General features: G+C 57.1%; 1 protein-coding gene across 1 annotated transcript in view; it reads left to right on the forward strand.

Moving 5' to 3' along the window:
• The first annotated feature begins 2,666 nt into the window (after nt 1–2,666).
• Nucleotides 2,667–15,993, forward strand: part of SIM2 (SIM bHLH transcription factor 2) — a 44,621-nt gene continuing 31,294 nt past the window's right edge. Inside the window, exons 1-3 of the mRNA XM_067035381.1 lie at nt 2,667–2,841; nt 11,041–11,123; nt 14,160–14,249. Of these exons, the coding sequence (XP_066891482.1) occupies nt 2,667–2,841; nt 11,041–11,123; nt 14,160–14,249 (348 nt within the window). The remainder of the gene's footprint in view (nt 2,842–11,040; nt 11,124–14,159; nt 14,250–15,993) is intronic.

Here is a 15,993-nt window from a genome sequence, read left to right on the forward strand (position 1 = left end):
TTCCTGTTACTTGTCGAGTTTCTCGCACTTCCACTTAACCATGTTTCTGCGATCTGGGTAATCCCTTTCAAGCCCAGGAGGAATTCTCCCGGGTCCATAATTGAGGATCGGAAATCGTGGGGGTGAGGGAAGCCTTAAATCCTCCCGAAGCCAGGAAGGTGGCGGAGCGCACACGGGGGCGGCCTGAGCAAGCGGCGGCGGGGCCCAGCCGGCAATCCCTCCCCCCCCCCCACCCCGAGCTCCTTCTCCCGGAAGCCGGGAGACCACGGCTGTCCCCGCAGCGGGGTGCGGGACTCCGGGCGGGGAAGCGGGCCGGGAGCCTTGCGTTTGGCCACTGCGTACCCGAGCAGCTCGCGCGCCCCACCCCCGAGCCTCTGCGCGCACGGCTGGAAAAAGGAAAGCGCTCCTGGATCCGAAACCCCAAGGAAAAGTGCTGGTTCCTACATGCGCCCGGCATTTGGTGGGGAGGCACCAACTCCGAAGCTCGCGCGGCTCGGTGGTTTCGAGCAAGGCCACGGCTGTGGGTTCCGCAGGGCGCCGGGGCAGGTGAGGCCGAGCCCGGGTCTGCGCACGCTGTCCTGCCCCCCGAGGGAACTACGACGCCTCCAACGCCATCGAACTTCTGACCTTCAGCGGGGTTCCTGGAAAGGGTCCGGAGCGCCGGCTGCCGACGAGGTCGCCGTAGGCCCTGCCCTCCAGACGCGGGGGAGGGAGGCGAGTACCAAGTCATTGGAATGGCAGTGCGCGCGCGGAGCCGCAGGCCCCTCCCGGGCGGGGGGAGAGAGAAAGCACCGAGAACGGAGATCCTAGCGCTGGGCCCCAAGGCTCCGGCGTCTCCCCTCCCGAGCTGACCTCCAGATCAGGCCCCCACAGCCTACAGCCTCGGCACACGTCCGAGGGACCCCAGGACCCCGCGCCCTGCGTCCACTGCGGCTGCCCTCTGACCCCGCGCTCCCGGAAGCTGGAGTCCTCCCGGTGCACGCGTGCACACCGCGTCCGGAGGGTCCGGGCTTCTAGAAGGGAAGGGATGGGGGGCTACCTCGTGATCCTCCGGGTTGCAGGCACCGACGGTGAGGTGGGGTATACAAGAGGACTCAGGTCCAGTGTGGCCCTGAGGGAAAGCGCCGGGACGCCCTACGCCGGCCGCAATCTCCGACGGCGCCTCCCTACGCCAACTGCCTCCTGTCCCCGTCACCCTGGCCACCACGAACGCTTGCTTGTCCGATGACCCTCGCTCGGTGCTCCTTGCCCTGAAGCACCCGCCCCGGCCGGCTTCCCTGAAATTCCTGCCGCGCTGGATCGGGCTTCAGGGGCGGGTACTATTGGGCCCTGTTCCCGCCGCTGCCCAGGGCAAGGCCTCACCGATGGGTTCGGCTCCCCCGCCCCCCTCTCCGTGCGATCCGCGCGTCCCCGCGGCCTCCAACCCCTCCGGGGAAGGCGCCAAACTCCTTTCGCTCTCCCGTTTACAGGAGAGAAGGGGCCTAAGGGTCACTTCCGAGCCCCACTCGCGCCGCTTCCTGGGGAGGGGGGTGCTCCTTCCCCTCTGGCCTCCCCACCACCACCGCTTTCGGCTCTCGGACCTGCAAACTGGGGAGAGCGAGGGCTCGGGGCCCGCGCGGGCTCGGAGGACTCAGTCCTCCTCCGCAGGGCAGTCAGGCAGCGCCCGCCCAGTACCTGCGCGGGAGCCACAGACGAGGTCTCCGCACCGCTCCCTCCCTGCCTTTTCCTCCTGCGCCCCTCCCCGCCGCTCCTCCCAGCGCCAGGTCCCGCGACCCGCTCGCCGGGGCCGGTCTCCGCCGCGCGCCCCGCGCACTCACCGCGATTTCCTCCGGGCCGGGAGCGCGCCGGTCTCTCCTGGGAGAGTCCCCGGAGGCGGCGACGTGGAGGCGCGCCTGTGACTCCAGGGCCGCGGTGGGGTCGGTAGGCGAGATTGGCCGCCCCCGCCCCCGCCGCGGTCCCTCCCCCCTTCCTGCCCCCCCTCCCCCCAGGGCCGCGGCGGCCGAGTGCTCCGCCCGAAGGCGGGTCCGCCATAAACAAACGCGGCTCGGTTGCACGTGGACCGCTGAGCTCCTGCGCCTCGCGACAGATCGCGGGCTCCGGGCGCGCATCTCCAGGCACAGGGAACCGCCAGGGAGGGCAGGAGAGCGCACCCGGGCCGGGCCCCAGCCGCGTCCGCTCCCCTCCCGCTCCATGGCTCCGCAGCCGCCGCCGCCTGTGCCGTCCTCCAGCCCGGAGGGGCCTCGCGGCAGCTGGTACGAACACCCGGTCAAGGACTAAACAGCACCGCCGCTTCCTCGCCGGCCGCTCTCCACCCCTAAGGAAAGCCGAGGCAGGGGAGACAAGAGGGAGGAAGGAAGAGCGGGCCGAAGCGAGCGGGAAGCCAGGGCTCGGGTCGCCGCGGGACAGCCCGGCCCGGAGGAGGCTGCGCCCGGGGCGGTGGCGGGAGGAGCGCGGGGCGGCGTCCCCGGGTTGCACCGAGCTCCCGGCCCACGGCTGCTGAGAGGCGTCTCGGTGCCCCTGGTCGGCCCCACGCACCTGCCCGCGGCCGGCGCCCCACGCCCACCTGGTCTGCGGGGCCCCCTTCCCCATCGCCGCCACTGCAGCCAGAGCGGAGCTCCGCGGGCCTGGAGCACGGCCGGGTCTAATATGCCCGGAGCCGAGGCGCGATGAAGGAGAAGTCCAAGAATGCGGCCAAGACCAGGAGGGAGAAGGAAAATGGCGAGTTTTATGAGCTGGCCAAGCTGCTTCCGCTGCCATCGGCCATCACCTCGCAGCTGGACAAGGCGTCCATCATCAGACTCACCACGAGCTACCTGAAGATGCGCGCCGTCTTTCCCGAAGGTGAGGCCGCAGGTGGGCGGCCGGGAGCGCTAGGGGGCCCAGGCGGGGAGCCAGAGCTGGCCCGGAGGGGCTGCCCGAGGCTTCTGGCCGGTGCCAAAACATCTTGGGGAGGTCGCTCCGGGAACTTCGGTTCCTCCTGGAGAGAGGGGCCAGGGCCCTGGTGCCAGAGACACCAGGCCCCCTTCTGGCCCAGGGCTGTGGGGTGGCGGGGGGCGGGGGGGGGCGAACCACGGATCGGTCCATGAGCGTACGAGTCCAATCTGGTCTTTCTTCTTCCCTTCCTAACTTTCTTCATTTCTTTAACTCCGCCTTTTATTTTTTCCTTCCTACTTTCTTTCCGTGGAGGGAAAGCACAGTGCACCCGGGCCGGAGGTGAAGGGTGCTTGCTGGCCCCTGGGAGAGAGTGGAGTACACCGGGAGGCCCAGGCCCTGCAGGCCCCAGCTCCCAGCAGAGCACTTGCAGAGACTTAGGCCTCAGACTCGGGCCTCTCAGCTGGTCTCTTCTCTGCTTGCCGTTCTTGGGGCTGGGGCTCTGGAGGTCAGGGTGGGAGAGACTCACCTCAAACAGGTGAGCCGAGATGGGGCAGGAGAGAAAGGGGGGCGGTTAATTCGGAAATGGCAGGCAGGCCTGAGCATAGTCTTCTTTTCTAGATTGGATTATCAGCCCGGAGGGGCAGGCGCCATGGTGGGCAAGGGTCGCCAGGACCCACGGGCCCAGCAGCCTCTCGGTGGTCAGAAGTGGTGGTGCGCTGGGTGGGTATTCCCTGCCAGCACACGGCCTGTGGGTGACAGTAGCTGCCAGGCGGGCACCTCTGAGCAGCAGGGCTGGAGGAGGCCTGATCACCACGGCATCCCTTTTGGTGTCCCGGTGGTTCTGAACCGACCACCTTCCAATGTCCCTGTCCCCAGCCATGTTGGCTGCGGCCTGGCGGAAGGGATTAGGACGCTTGTCTGAGACGCTCTGCTCCAGCACCCGATGGGCACCCCCCAATCTGGAGGCCGAGGAGCCACTAGAGCTGTGGCAGCCTCTGGAGTATCAGAAGCCGATGCGCGACTAGGGAGACAACTTTAGCCGCAGGGCGCGGGGACGGTCGCTGCAGAGCCGCTGCAGAGCCGCGACAGGTGTCTCTCCAGCGCAGGGCACCTCCATTAAGGCAGTTCCAGGCCAGGCGATCGACCTAAAGTCAGTAAACTCGACCTCTTTATGGTGGGCGCCCCTAAGCCTGTTATTTGTAATCGTCTCTGGGTCATAAACTGCCCTGTACACCACCTCCCGGGTGGAGCTCCTAGGACCTGTCCCCCAACGTGACCTCCAGCTCTGCAGCGTGCTGGCTGGGGAGCTGAGCACCACTGGACAGGGTGCCGAGGGGACCAGAAGCGGTGGCCTGTCCTCACCGGAGCCTTCCAGCTGCGCTGTGCGGCCAGGCGGCCACTTTCCTCCCTGGAGCAGGAGCCTGTGACCTGACTGTCACAGCCCAGAGCTCTTAGAAGGGAAAGTTCTTTTCCTTTCCAACCCCGATCAACCGAGGTGCCCCCCTCCCGCTCCTACCCGTCCTGCTGGGAGCTGCGGCCTAGTGGACGCTATTTGTCGGCCCTCCACCGAAGTAGAGATGACTCCTCCCCTGCTGAAGTTTTCAGTGAAAACTAAAAGAGAATTGGGTTTTATAAGAGCCGACGGAGTCTCCTTCCAACCCTGGGAGGGAGGGATGGTAACTGGTTTGCTCGGGCGAACCGTTTCTTAATCTACATGCTGCAAAGCAGGTGTGGAGCCGAGACAGGACATAAGCCTTCTCTCCTGTCCCGCTCCCGCCTCACTGGAAATACAAATTACAAAGAAATGATCAGAAGATTAAATGATTTCAAGTAAGCCAGAAATTGAGGCCTGGAGAAAGGGGCTAATTGCTAGCCACTTGTTGTGTGGGGCTTTCCAGGAAAGCGGCTAAAAATTGGGAAGTGGTGTGTATCTATGCTCCTGCAAACATTAAACTGGGTCTGTAGGTCCCAGCGCTGCGAAGCGAGGCTGCAGGCCTTGGGACCCCGAATTGCTTGGCCCCGAGCAGGTCGCAGGGATGCGCTGGCCCCTGAGCGCCAGGCCCCTGTGCTTTGTTCCTAGTGGTCTAGTTGAGGGGTGGTCTGGGCGTCTCCTGGGGGTGACCATGGAGACGAGCTCCAGGAGGGGTCGGGGAGAGCTATGTGGCCCTCGAGTTTTGGAAATAGTCCTGAACCTAGGGGGTCCCGATTCATCCAAAATGGGGAGCAGGCGGTGATGTAGACCGCAGCGGCTCCTGCAGCGCTGAAGCTGGGAGCAGGGGCGCTCGCCTGCACGGTGCAAAGAGCAGCTCCGGACGCCTCCCTGCGCTAGGAGGCCTGGGGCCTGCAGACCTTCCCCCTCAAGTCAGTCTGCGACTGGAGAGTAGAGGAGCTGGGTGCCTGGGGCAGAGAAAAAAAGAACCGTTTAGAAAGACCTCAATTACGCAGAATGACTCGTGCGCCCCTCCCGTGGCTCTGAAGGACGAAGGGTGGGAGCGCGGAAGCAGCATCCGAAACTGACTTAAGATGTTCTCGGGAGACTGCGCCAGGGAGGCGGTGCGGGAGGCGGACGGGGCCTGGCGGAGCTGCGAGGGTCCGGACGCGGGCGTCAGGGAGGCTTTAGCGGCCAACGCGGTCCTGCGCCGCGGCGGGAACTCCCGGACCTGCTCCGGCTCTCGGCAGCGAACGGAAAGATACCGAGCGGACCCGATGTGCCCAGCGCGGCCTCGCTGTTTGATAGCCAAGCCGGATCCCTGGGTGAAGAAGAATCTAGAAGCCAAGTTAGGACCTTGGGAGTTAGAAAATGAAGAGCACGGTCCGAAGGAACCACAGGAATCGCCAGACTAACCCTCAGTATTTGAGGAAATTGAGGCCTGAGAGGGGCGGGCCTTTCCCACGGTCCCCGGCGAGGGCAGGGCAGGCGGGAAGGCCGCTGTGCCGCCTGAGCTTCTGTGCGCAGGAGAGGCCGCTGGCCTCGGCCCCTTTCATCCCGAGACCCCCAGGCAGGAGGAGAGAAAGAGGAGCTCGGAGAAGCCCCAGGGCAGGGGCAGAGAGGCGACTGGAGCCAGGTGGACACTCCGCGGAGAGGCCAGTCCGCAAGCTTGGGGGTGCTGGTAAGCCAGACAGCCGGTTCAAGGCTCGGCTCTGTCAGGCTACCCCGCTGGGCCTCTGTCTCCTTGTCTGTAAAATGGGCGCGTTAGCAACGCCATCGCTGCGCAGGGTTCCCGGGATCGGGTAGGAGGAAGGAGGCAGGCGCAGGTGGAGATCTACCGTGTTCTTCCCGTGCTCTCACTGCCTTCCTCGGGCCAGATGCGACCTTAACGGCGGCGCGCCACTCGGTGGACCTCCGGGACTCACTGCCTGGAGTTGGATGGGCACTGCCTGGATGGGCTGTTTTCTGGGTTCCCACCGTTTTCTCCCCTTTAACTGCAAACTGAGAAGTGGAAGGTAGAAGGGCAGGGAACAGGGCAGGAGAGCAAGGCTGGCTCTGGCAGTGGGCTCGGAATTGAAAGCTTAGTGACTTAATGTGGTTGGGAAGGCCTGCTACTCACAGGGCTCAGGGAAACGCTGGTGTCCAGGGTCCCGCTGCCCTCTTTGCAGCGTGGCCTTCACCTCTGGAGAGGAGGCACTTTGGAAACACAGAAGCACCCGGGGTGGGAGAAGTCTGCTGCTCTCTGGCCATAGCTGCATGGTGACCCACGCGGGGGCCCCAGGAGGTACAAGTCAGGGCTGCTGGAGCTCCGCGGCCAATCAGCAGGGTTAGGCCTCTTCCGAGGAGCTGGGGTTCCTGAGCTCAGCTGTGGGGCAGAGGGTGGCCTCCCCTCCGGCACGTGTACAGAAAGGGGTCGAGGAGGGACTGCCTGCAGGTCCCAGCTCAGGAGCGGAGCTGGAAGCTGAGGCTGATCCTGGGAAGAGAACAGAGCCCCTCTTCCTGCTCCGCACCAAGATCCCAGACAGGTGTGGGCGAGAGAGAGGCAGGGGCTGCAACACTCATCACAACTTTTTACTCCAAAGAAGTGACCATGTCACACGCACAGTAAATGGGGTTGGAGGCCTGAATTACTCCGGTGGCTGGATTTGTCTGGGTTTACATCGCGCGTGCGCGCACACACACACACACAGACACACACACCCCTGAGTGCCAAGGGGAGGTGCGGGGGTCAGGACGGTCCTAGAAAGTGTTGTCGGGAAAGGAAACGCTTTGATTGAGAGGGGTTGGTGAGGAGAAACTCGCCCTAACCCGACATGGAGTCACAGATCCATGAGGCCTTTCCCTGCCACAGCCCGAAATAATGTAGTTTGTGTTTTTTTTTAAAGTAGACTTATTTTTTAGAATAAAGTGGGTTTTTACAATCCTCTCCCCGGCTCTACTTGGAAGCCTGCCAGGCTGTGCGCCGGGTCCGGGAGGGAAAGTTCACAGAGGCGGAGCAGGAAGCTCGGTAGTGGTGATGGGAACTCCAGAGCTTCGGGGACCCTGGAGGGTGGGAGCGGGGATGTGGAGCGCGGGCGCCGCAGATTCAGCCCCCGGAGGCCAGCGCCCAAGACCGGCTCAGGGCGCTCTGGGGCGCGGACTGGCAGCCTGGCCTGCTCGGCGCTGGCCACGCGCGCTCCTGAGCGCGGGCTCGGCTGAGGCACCCTCCCATCCTGCAAGGTCTAAGCATCAGGCGACCGGGTCTCCGGGCGCTTCCGTTGTCCGTGGTCTGTGCATGTACAACACTGGCCCGTGGCCAGGCAGGCCGGGCTGGAATCCCCTCCCTTCCCCCACCCAGAGCCAAACCCTGTTGGGGCGTCTCTACCTACCACCCCCTTCACACCCCCTCTGGGCCGCTGTGCAGCTGTGGGTTTCTAAAAGGGTGCAAGGGCCGGGCTTTTCAGGGACCCAGTGACCGCGAACCATTCCAAGGCCGGAAGAGGACTGAATTGCCACCATTTTAGATACCCAAGGCTGCCCTCGGAGAAGTGTGAGACCCGCTGTCCATCCTGGAAGTTCTTATCCAAGTCTAGACCCTTCTCTGGGGCAGGACCCATTGGTTACTGGCCACAGTGAGTCCTGCTTCCGGGTCCAGAGGAAGGAGCGAACCTAACTGCCTCCTTCAGGTCTCAACTCGTGTGTCCCCCTCATGTGAGAGGGTGACCCTATCTCACAGTGAGGGAACCCCGGCACAATGTCCCCTTTACTGGGAAACCAGATCGTGTGTGTGATTTGATGTTTATGGTCTGTGAGCTGCACCTGGCTGAGGACCTGGTACAGCAGGCTCCCAAGAGCTGTTTGTTGACTGACTGACTGAGCACCCACAGAGGAGGGACCATATTTAGATAGCTTCTGTGGCGGGCAGGGCCTGACAGGGTTTAAACCAAACAGCCCACTCGCTGAGTGTGGGTACAAGTGCAAGCACCCACAAACCCTTGGAGGCAGAGGGGAAAAGGGGACACTTGGCTCCCTTTCCCTCTGACCTAGTGGCTGACCCCCCTCCCCAGTGACCTGGCCATCTGGATTCCCAGTAGCAGGGGGTGCCCATCTGATTCCCCTATTGACACGCGCGTAGGGCAAGCAGGACCGCAAACTACAGGCCAAGTTTGGAAGCTCCCCTGCCTTGCCCCCCTGCAGTCATTGGGATGGGGTGGGGTGAGGATTTCCCAGAATCAGGCAAAACAGACCACCAATGGCTAATAACCTTGGAGGAGCTTAGCGCAGTCTTTTCTTAACACTCCTGCCCTCATTTTTCTAACAAATAAAGCCCTTTGTTAGGGCTAGATAAGGGCCACAGGCCTAGTGCCTCACTTTTTCAGGAGTATGTATGGCTTTATAGTAACAAGATGATTTTTTGGTTACAAACCTTACCTTATTTAGTCTCTGCATTCAGCCCGAAGTAGATTTTTATGGGCCCAGGGAAAAAGTCTCACCCATAGAGGTTTCTAATGGACGAGCTGACAGCGCTCGCTCCCTGTGAGGTGGCGTGGGGATAGGGAAGCTTAAGGAGAGCCTCTCCACCATCTGCCGGCAAAGCGGAGGCATCAAGAAATAATACGAAAAATTATAATGATGCAAGAGAACAGGCTTTGAATTATACGGAATAATTGTCCTGTGCAGCCAATGCACTTTTTGCATGTGAGGGCTTTCGACAAGGCTTTTGGGAGAGCCAGGCAGGGGAGTTTGGTTTGGGGGTCATTCCCGAAGAAGGTGCAGATTTCCCCAGGCCCTGTCAGAAGCCAAGGCTGGAGGTGTTGTTCACTGTCCACAGAGGTCCAGGCAAAGGTGGCCCAAACCAGGGGACGGGCCCAGGAGCAGGGTGAAGGACAGTTACAGGGGCGCCTCTGTCCATTTTCAGACATCAGGATTCCTGGGCCCTTATTATGTTTTTTCTTCATTCAGGGCCCGAGGCTTTTAAATTTTGGTTCTTTCCATTTCTGGTTAAATGGAGTCAACACCACCACCAGTAGGCCGGCCTCTTGGGTGCTGGGGAGGAAAAGGACCTACCGTGAGAGCCAGTGGCCCTATAATACGGTCACTGTGGTCATCCTTGGGCGTGAGAGTGGGGTGGGCAGTGATTTCCTGGGGTTAAAGAGACACCTCCGTTCACGTGCTGGCATCTGGGGGGTGCGGGGCTGCGATCATATCTGGGAGATGGGAATACGTGGAAATTAGCCACTTCCTTATGGGGAGACCAGGATAAACCTCTAATTCTAGAGCCCAGGAGGAGAATTAAAGGCCATCCCTTTCTTAGTTGCCGAAAGAAGGGTCTCCAAAGTCTCTGCGAGGGCCCTGGGCCTGGAGGTGCATTTTTGCCTGCTAGGATCGAGGGTTCCAGAAGCCGCGATGGCCCGGGCGCCCCAAGGACAGAGGGGAGACCCAGGGTGCCTGCGCGACCCTCTCCGGAAGCCCACTCGCCGCTGCCCGCTCGCAGGGGCTTTTCGGTCCTGGGAATGGGCCGCGGATTCGCTCTGGGTCCTGGTCGCACTCTCCCGGGAGCAGCGGGCAGGGGACCGGTGGGACCTGCAATTCTGGCGGGAGGGGAGACGGACGCGCCCGCGCGACCCACAGCTCACCCGCAGGGTCGCAGCCCTGGTGGGAGGCGCGCGAGGGGCCCAGAGCCTGGGGGGCGTTCTTCGCGGGGGATGGGGGGGCGTTGCTAGGACAGCGGTCCCCGGTCTTGGCGGCCTCGCGCCCGGGCCTCGGCGCTCGCTAGAGGGTTTCGGGCCAGGCCGCCAGCGGGACTCCTGGGCGCGGCTGGGGTTCTCCCCGCTGGCGCTTAGCGCCGCAATCTCACCCGGCTTTCCTGCTGCCTCCCGGGCGTGCAGGCAAAGCCTGGGGCCTCCGGGGTCACGGCAGCCGAGCCGAGGGCGCGGGAGAGAGATGTTCTCTCGAGCTGGGCTGCCTTGGCCCTGGTGCGCCTTCTGCAACACTGGCAGCCTTCGGGGAGGTGGTGGGGAGCAACGGAGGCCTTGGAGGGACAGTTAAGAAGCGGAGGGGCTGCGAGACCCCAATTACGTGCCAGCAAACACCTCCCAGTTACCGTCTAGTATACACACGGCTCTCCCCGCCTTCGGCCCGTACCCCGCGCCGCTGGCGACTTAGGAGTTCGCCTTCTGGAAGCCCCCAGGTAACCCCTTCCCAGGCTGTAGCTCTTGGATTGGAGGAGGGTGGGCGCTCCTGGGGTCCCTGTGAGGGCTGGAGAGGCCGGGGCGGGGGAGGGGAGAGATTACAGGGGGTTGAAAAAGTTTTGGTTTTTTGGGTTTGTTTGTTTTGTCGTTTTAATGCCGGAAAAGCTGCCCCCAGGACGGCGAGGGCTTTACGTTCGGGCCTCTCTGTCTTTGGCAAAGTGCATGGCTGCCGGCGGCGCAGGGAAGGGAGAGAGGAAGGACCCTTGGGGGAACACTTACTGGTCAAATCGATATCCCCGCTTGGCTACGAGGATGGCCGATTTCAAAGCAGATTAGATTACTTTTTGGCATTTCAAGTAAAACGGCAATTTCAGAGCCGTGAGCACGCGGGCGACCCACGGGAGCTGTGGGTCTGGCCGGCTGGGACCCAAGGCCTAGGCGGGAATTTCTCCTCTGGCCTTTTCCTTTTTAATCGAAGACAAAGGGGGCGACGGCCGGCGGGGCGTCGGGTGCCTAGGCCTGTGGCTGGGCGCTGCTGTTTACCGGTTTGCTTTATTCTCCGTGCAGGTTTAGGAGACGCGTGGGGACAGCCGAGCCGCGCGGGGCCCCTGGACAGCGTCGCCAAGGAGCTGGGATCGCACCTGCTGCAGGTAGTAGGGCCGCCGCGGGGTGAAAAGCGCCGCCGCCACCAACGGCCCTGGCCCGCCCGGGTAGGGGCTCCCTTCCGACCCCACCGCCACAGTCTCCAGGGGTCCCTCCTCAAGGAGCCCCGGGAGGATCCACAGGCCGCCCCCAGGCTGCAGAGGCCTCCCGACGCAGCGATCGGACTTCGGGCCGATTCCCCACCCCCCAACTCCCCTCGGAGGGCCGGGACTGCGTGTGGATTCGGCTCAACCGCAGCCTCAGGCCAGCCCCCCCATCAACCCCACACCTGGCACCCTCTCCCCCACCCCAGCCCCAGGACTCTCTAGCCCACGAGACCTAGGCCGAAGGGCGCCCCTGGGTGTGGTTAAGTCCTCTCCAACCTTACTTCCTTCGGCAAACTTTTATGGAGCTCTTGCTCTGTGCCAGACGCTGTGCCAGGCGCCGGAGCCAGAGAAGGAGTGATCCCGCTGGCCTGAGCCAGAGGGAGGCAGCCTAAAGCGTCTGACAGTTGTGTGTGTGTCTGGAGAGGTTGCCATAGAGGAGAGACAGCATCAATAATTGAGTATTAGCAGCTGACATTTACTGAGAGTTCGCTACCGGCCAGAAGCTGTTCTAAATCTTACTAAATCATCTCTCTTCACCAGCCACCTAGCGTGTGTTCTATTTTTAACTGCATTTTTTTCAGAGCAAGAAGTTGAGACACAGAAAGGTTAAGCAACATGCCTGAGGTTCCACAGCAAGTGGTGGAGCCTTGTTCAGCTCACGTGGTCCAGCTCACGGCATGGTGCGACCTCCGGGGTCACCTGGCTCACGGAGGAAGTCCTTGCTTGGTTTGTGTCGGCCGCTTAGCGCCCCAGCCCGGAGCCATTCAGTCCGCGGTTACCAAACCGCCCCTGACCTCGGATTTCCTTCGCGGTGTCTGGGGCTCGGGTGGGGTAGCCGTGCGCACGACCGGCCACTTCCAAGTCCGCGGCTGGCGCTAGGTGGGCACAGAAACGCCTCGCGTCTCGGAGTCTTTCAAATGCCCTTTACAGAGCCTCATCAACGACCCGATTCATTCCCCCTCCCGTCATTTGTCTCTGCCACCGAAAAATGCCTACCGAGAGCTAGTTTGCATTTCCTCCTTCTATTTTGTGTTTTTTTTATAAGGGGGGGTGGAGAAAAAAAAGTTGGCTACGGAACTCTGTGTCTTGGGTCAGCGAGTCGGCTCCGCGCTTCGAAAAAGCAGATCTTTTCAAAACTCTTTTGCCCCAAATGCCCTAGTGTGATTTATTTTTTTAAATTCGTGCGCTGGGGAAGAGAAGATCCCGGGATGTATTTGAAACCCGAGGCTTTTACAACATAAAGCTAGTGGTGTGGGAGCCGGCCGGGAAATGGTTGTCTTGGAGCCCTTCCCGCGCGCCCTGAGCTCTGCCCGCAAGCTCGGGTCCAGCTCCGTGCGCGGTATTTTAAGTGTCTGATGCTCCTACATATTATAAGTGACACTAATATCAGAGACAACTAAGTGCCAGGGAGCTCCGGTGAAGACCTGGCGGCAAAGTCAACGCCCCCAAGTTTCTCCACTGTACATTTATTTAATTCCGGAGTGTGTCTGTGGATGGGCGGCTTTGCAGTTAATATACTCGCAAGCGCATTAGGTCGTTTGCAGCTGTGAAAGCATAACCAACATTTTCCATTAAGAGTGTTATTTTTTAAGCTACCGCTGGCAACTTTCAGAATTTAATTTTGATAACTTTTTCTCTTTTACTCATATGGCGGGCTGTCCGATACTATTTCATTAAATGTATCTCTTTAATGATTTTGGAGTTAAGCAAGAATGCAAAATGTGCCAAAGTATGGATAACTTCAGAAATTGCTGAATAGTTTATATCTTTGAACAGGAGTTTAGTTGGGGAAATATTTTGTAGCTGAGTTAGAAACATGAAAGTCGGGCTTATTATCAAGATGTTGATTTCAGCCTCAGCGCAGGGAAAGCTAATGATAGCTTAGTTGGCAAAGAAGTTTTTGCAGCAGAACTGTATTTGAGACAGCAGAATGTAAGGATATCTTTCAGGTTTCACTTCTACATTCTTTTTAGGCCCCCCTCCAGAGAGGGGGCGGATTTAGAAAAACCAAAGGTAATCTGGTTTCAATTACATGCTGTAAAAATAGAATTTGTGGCCAGAAATTAATTTGGAATATTTTTTATGGGCGCAATGTTGTGGGTTGTATGGGTCTTTCACCAACTTTATTGCTTTTCTTTGGTTCTGGATCTAAAATAGGAATGAGTAAATAAAATGCAGTTTCCTTTTTCAAAAATACTTTAGTCTTTTTATCCTTGCCACGCATAAATATAATCATTACCCTTTATCTGACTTAATTACCTCTTATAATTTTACTTTATTTTTTTGAGGGCTAGCCAAGTTAGGCAAAATCAGAATATCATTTAGGTAGCTTTAACTTTTCAGAAATTGATACTTTTTCTCCTTGAATTTTGCAAAGGTTGTTAGATCTCTTGCAGATTCTACATAATTAATTTCGTAGACATAGTCTGTTAAAAATAACCAGGTATTTTATTTTCTGGGGAGTGGCGGTGTTCGGAATTTATTATTCAAATGGTACTTAGGGTTAACTAGAAAATTGTGGCAAATAAAGCATATGTTCTAGTGGTATAAACGGCTGCCAGTTATGACATGAAATGGTCTATACAGTGGCAGATTTTCCCCTAAGTACCATAGAACTCCGGATTTGTGCTAAGTGCTAAAATAACCCCAACAATAAAGCTACTCTGTTTAAGCTGAGCATGATAGGAATTCTCAAATGTTTTGCATGGTTTTTGTGATGTAGATGTAAGACTGTTTTTAAAGTCCTTTAAAAGCATTTGAGAGACTGGCTGGGGAACTAAACCTAGTCCCGCTCATGGCCCCCGGGTGCCGTTTCTGCATTTAACAATATACGTTGATTATAATACTTCATACATTTCTCCATCCTAGTGCCAGTACAATGATCAGATTTAACTCTAATGTCTATTATCTCTTACCCTGATCCTTTTTCTTCTACAGACTCTGGATGGATTTGTTTTTGTGGTAGCATCTGACGGCAAAATCATGTATATTTCGGAAACAGCTTCTGTACATTTAGGCTTGTCCCAGGTGGGTATTGACTAATTTTGTGTACAACCAAAATAATAAGTTAAGTGTTGGCGGATCTCGACAGCCTTACCCAACTTGAAAATGAGTCTGTCCTAGTGTCTACTTTTGTGCCTGAACGTCATCCAAAATTACAAAATCATCTTTGAAGGCCGGCCCGCAGGGCTTTTCTTCTCCGTGTTATGTTTCACTTTTCTACTTTCTTTTTCCTTTGGGGCTAATGCCTCCTAATGTCTTTGCAACAGTCAGCCTTGTCCAATAGCCTGGACTCTGCTTATACAGTAAAGTTCTCTGCCGCTAACAAGAGCTTCACAAAGGGAGATTTTTCATTCCACGCTTGATGGTCTGCACGTGGTATTGTGAGCTGCTATGAAAGAGAGGCAAGCTGATGTAGAACATGGATTTTATGCAGAATGTGCTTTGGGGAGAGAGAAAAGGGGGGGGTAGATTTATGAGTGTTCACATGGAATTCAGGGTAATTTTTCCTGAGTTTTTCCAGTTCAGTGGTCGTTTCAGTAAAGCATTTTATATGCTTGTGATAGAAACTCATAAAACTCAAGTTTACTACTGTTTTGCACAGCAAGGTCCTGGTTTCTGTAGAACATTTAAATATTACCGATTTTTCTGAAACTGTCTTCTAAAAGGGGTTCATTCCCTAGAGGAGAGAGGTGCACTGTTTTCTCTATCCCGTGAAGCCAAGGGTTTGGTAAAGGATTTGGCTGCTTGTCTGGGCTGTGGCCGGAGTCTGGATGGTGGGAGAGTCTACTGGTAGTTGCCATTCACATTTCCGATTTAACGAGCATGGATCATGATTCTAAGAGTCACATTGTTTTATACATATAGGGGCTAAATGTTTCTTTACATTGTGAATTACCAGAGTGCTTTTTTTCATTACAACTGAAGACACGCTAGAATTAATTAGATCCAGGAAATGGGCTCCCAGGAGGCACATGAGTAATCTGTACTGTACCAGACTCCTCCTGTAGTTCAGCCAAAATAAAACATGCCAATTAAAGTGGCTTGGGCTTTCTCATTGAAAAACAAAATTACCCATTTGGAAACCTGCATCTGGTATATTCCTCTTCTTTTTCTGCCAAGATGTTTTTTAAACTTTCCATTTGTTTACAGCCTTCTTGTCCAATGGATGTATATCTTTATCCATGTCCAAGTGGGTTTCTGCGCGCCTGTGTGTTTTCTTCTGCAAAGTCTTCTAAAGCGAATCACATATTAAAACTGTTTGGCGTTTTCTGTTCTCTTCCTCTTCTCTTCTTTTATGATACCAGGTCTCCCAGATGAGATTTATTACGGCTTGTCTCTGTCACCTATATGACTGACTCCTGGGATTAGTGTACTTGTAGAATGGGAAATACTATTGGAAATATGAAATTTTCTCTTTTTATATTTTCCGAAGTTATTATTCTCTGAATTTCCACCTCATTATTCTCTGAATATTTAGAATTATTTAAGGCCCTGTAGTTAGACCCAGCCTGGTTTCTACTCCTGACTTGATCTGTGGCTGAGTGCCCTTGATCAGATTCCTTAACTTTTTAAATTGCAACTTATAAAACCTTTGATAAGTCTTATAATAATGGCACAAACGAGACAAAACATTTCACATACTTTAAAAATGACTGGTCAAAAAATTAAATGACTGGTCAAGCATACTTTAAAATCAATACTGAATATTAAATTTAGATCTGAGCTCCCTAGCAGTCAAAGCAAAAAGGGGAAATGCATTTTGTTGTGT

Source organism: Kogia breviceps, chromosome 5 (genome assembly GCF_026419965.1).
Source record: "Kogia breviceps isolate mKogBre1 chromosome 5, mKogBre1 haplotype 1, whole genome shotgun sequence".
Lineage (NCBI taxonomy): Eukaryota > Metazoa > Chordata > Mammalia > Artiodactyla > Physeteridae > Kogia > Kogia breviceps.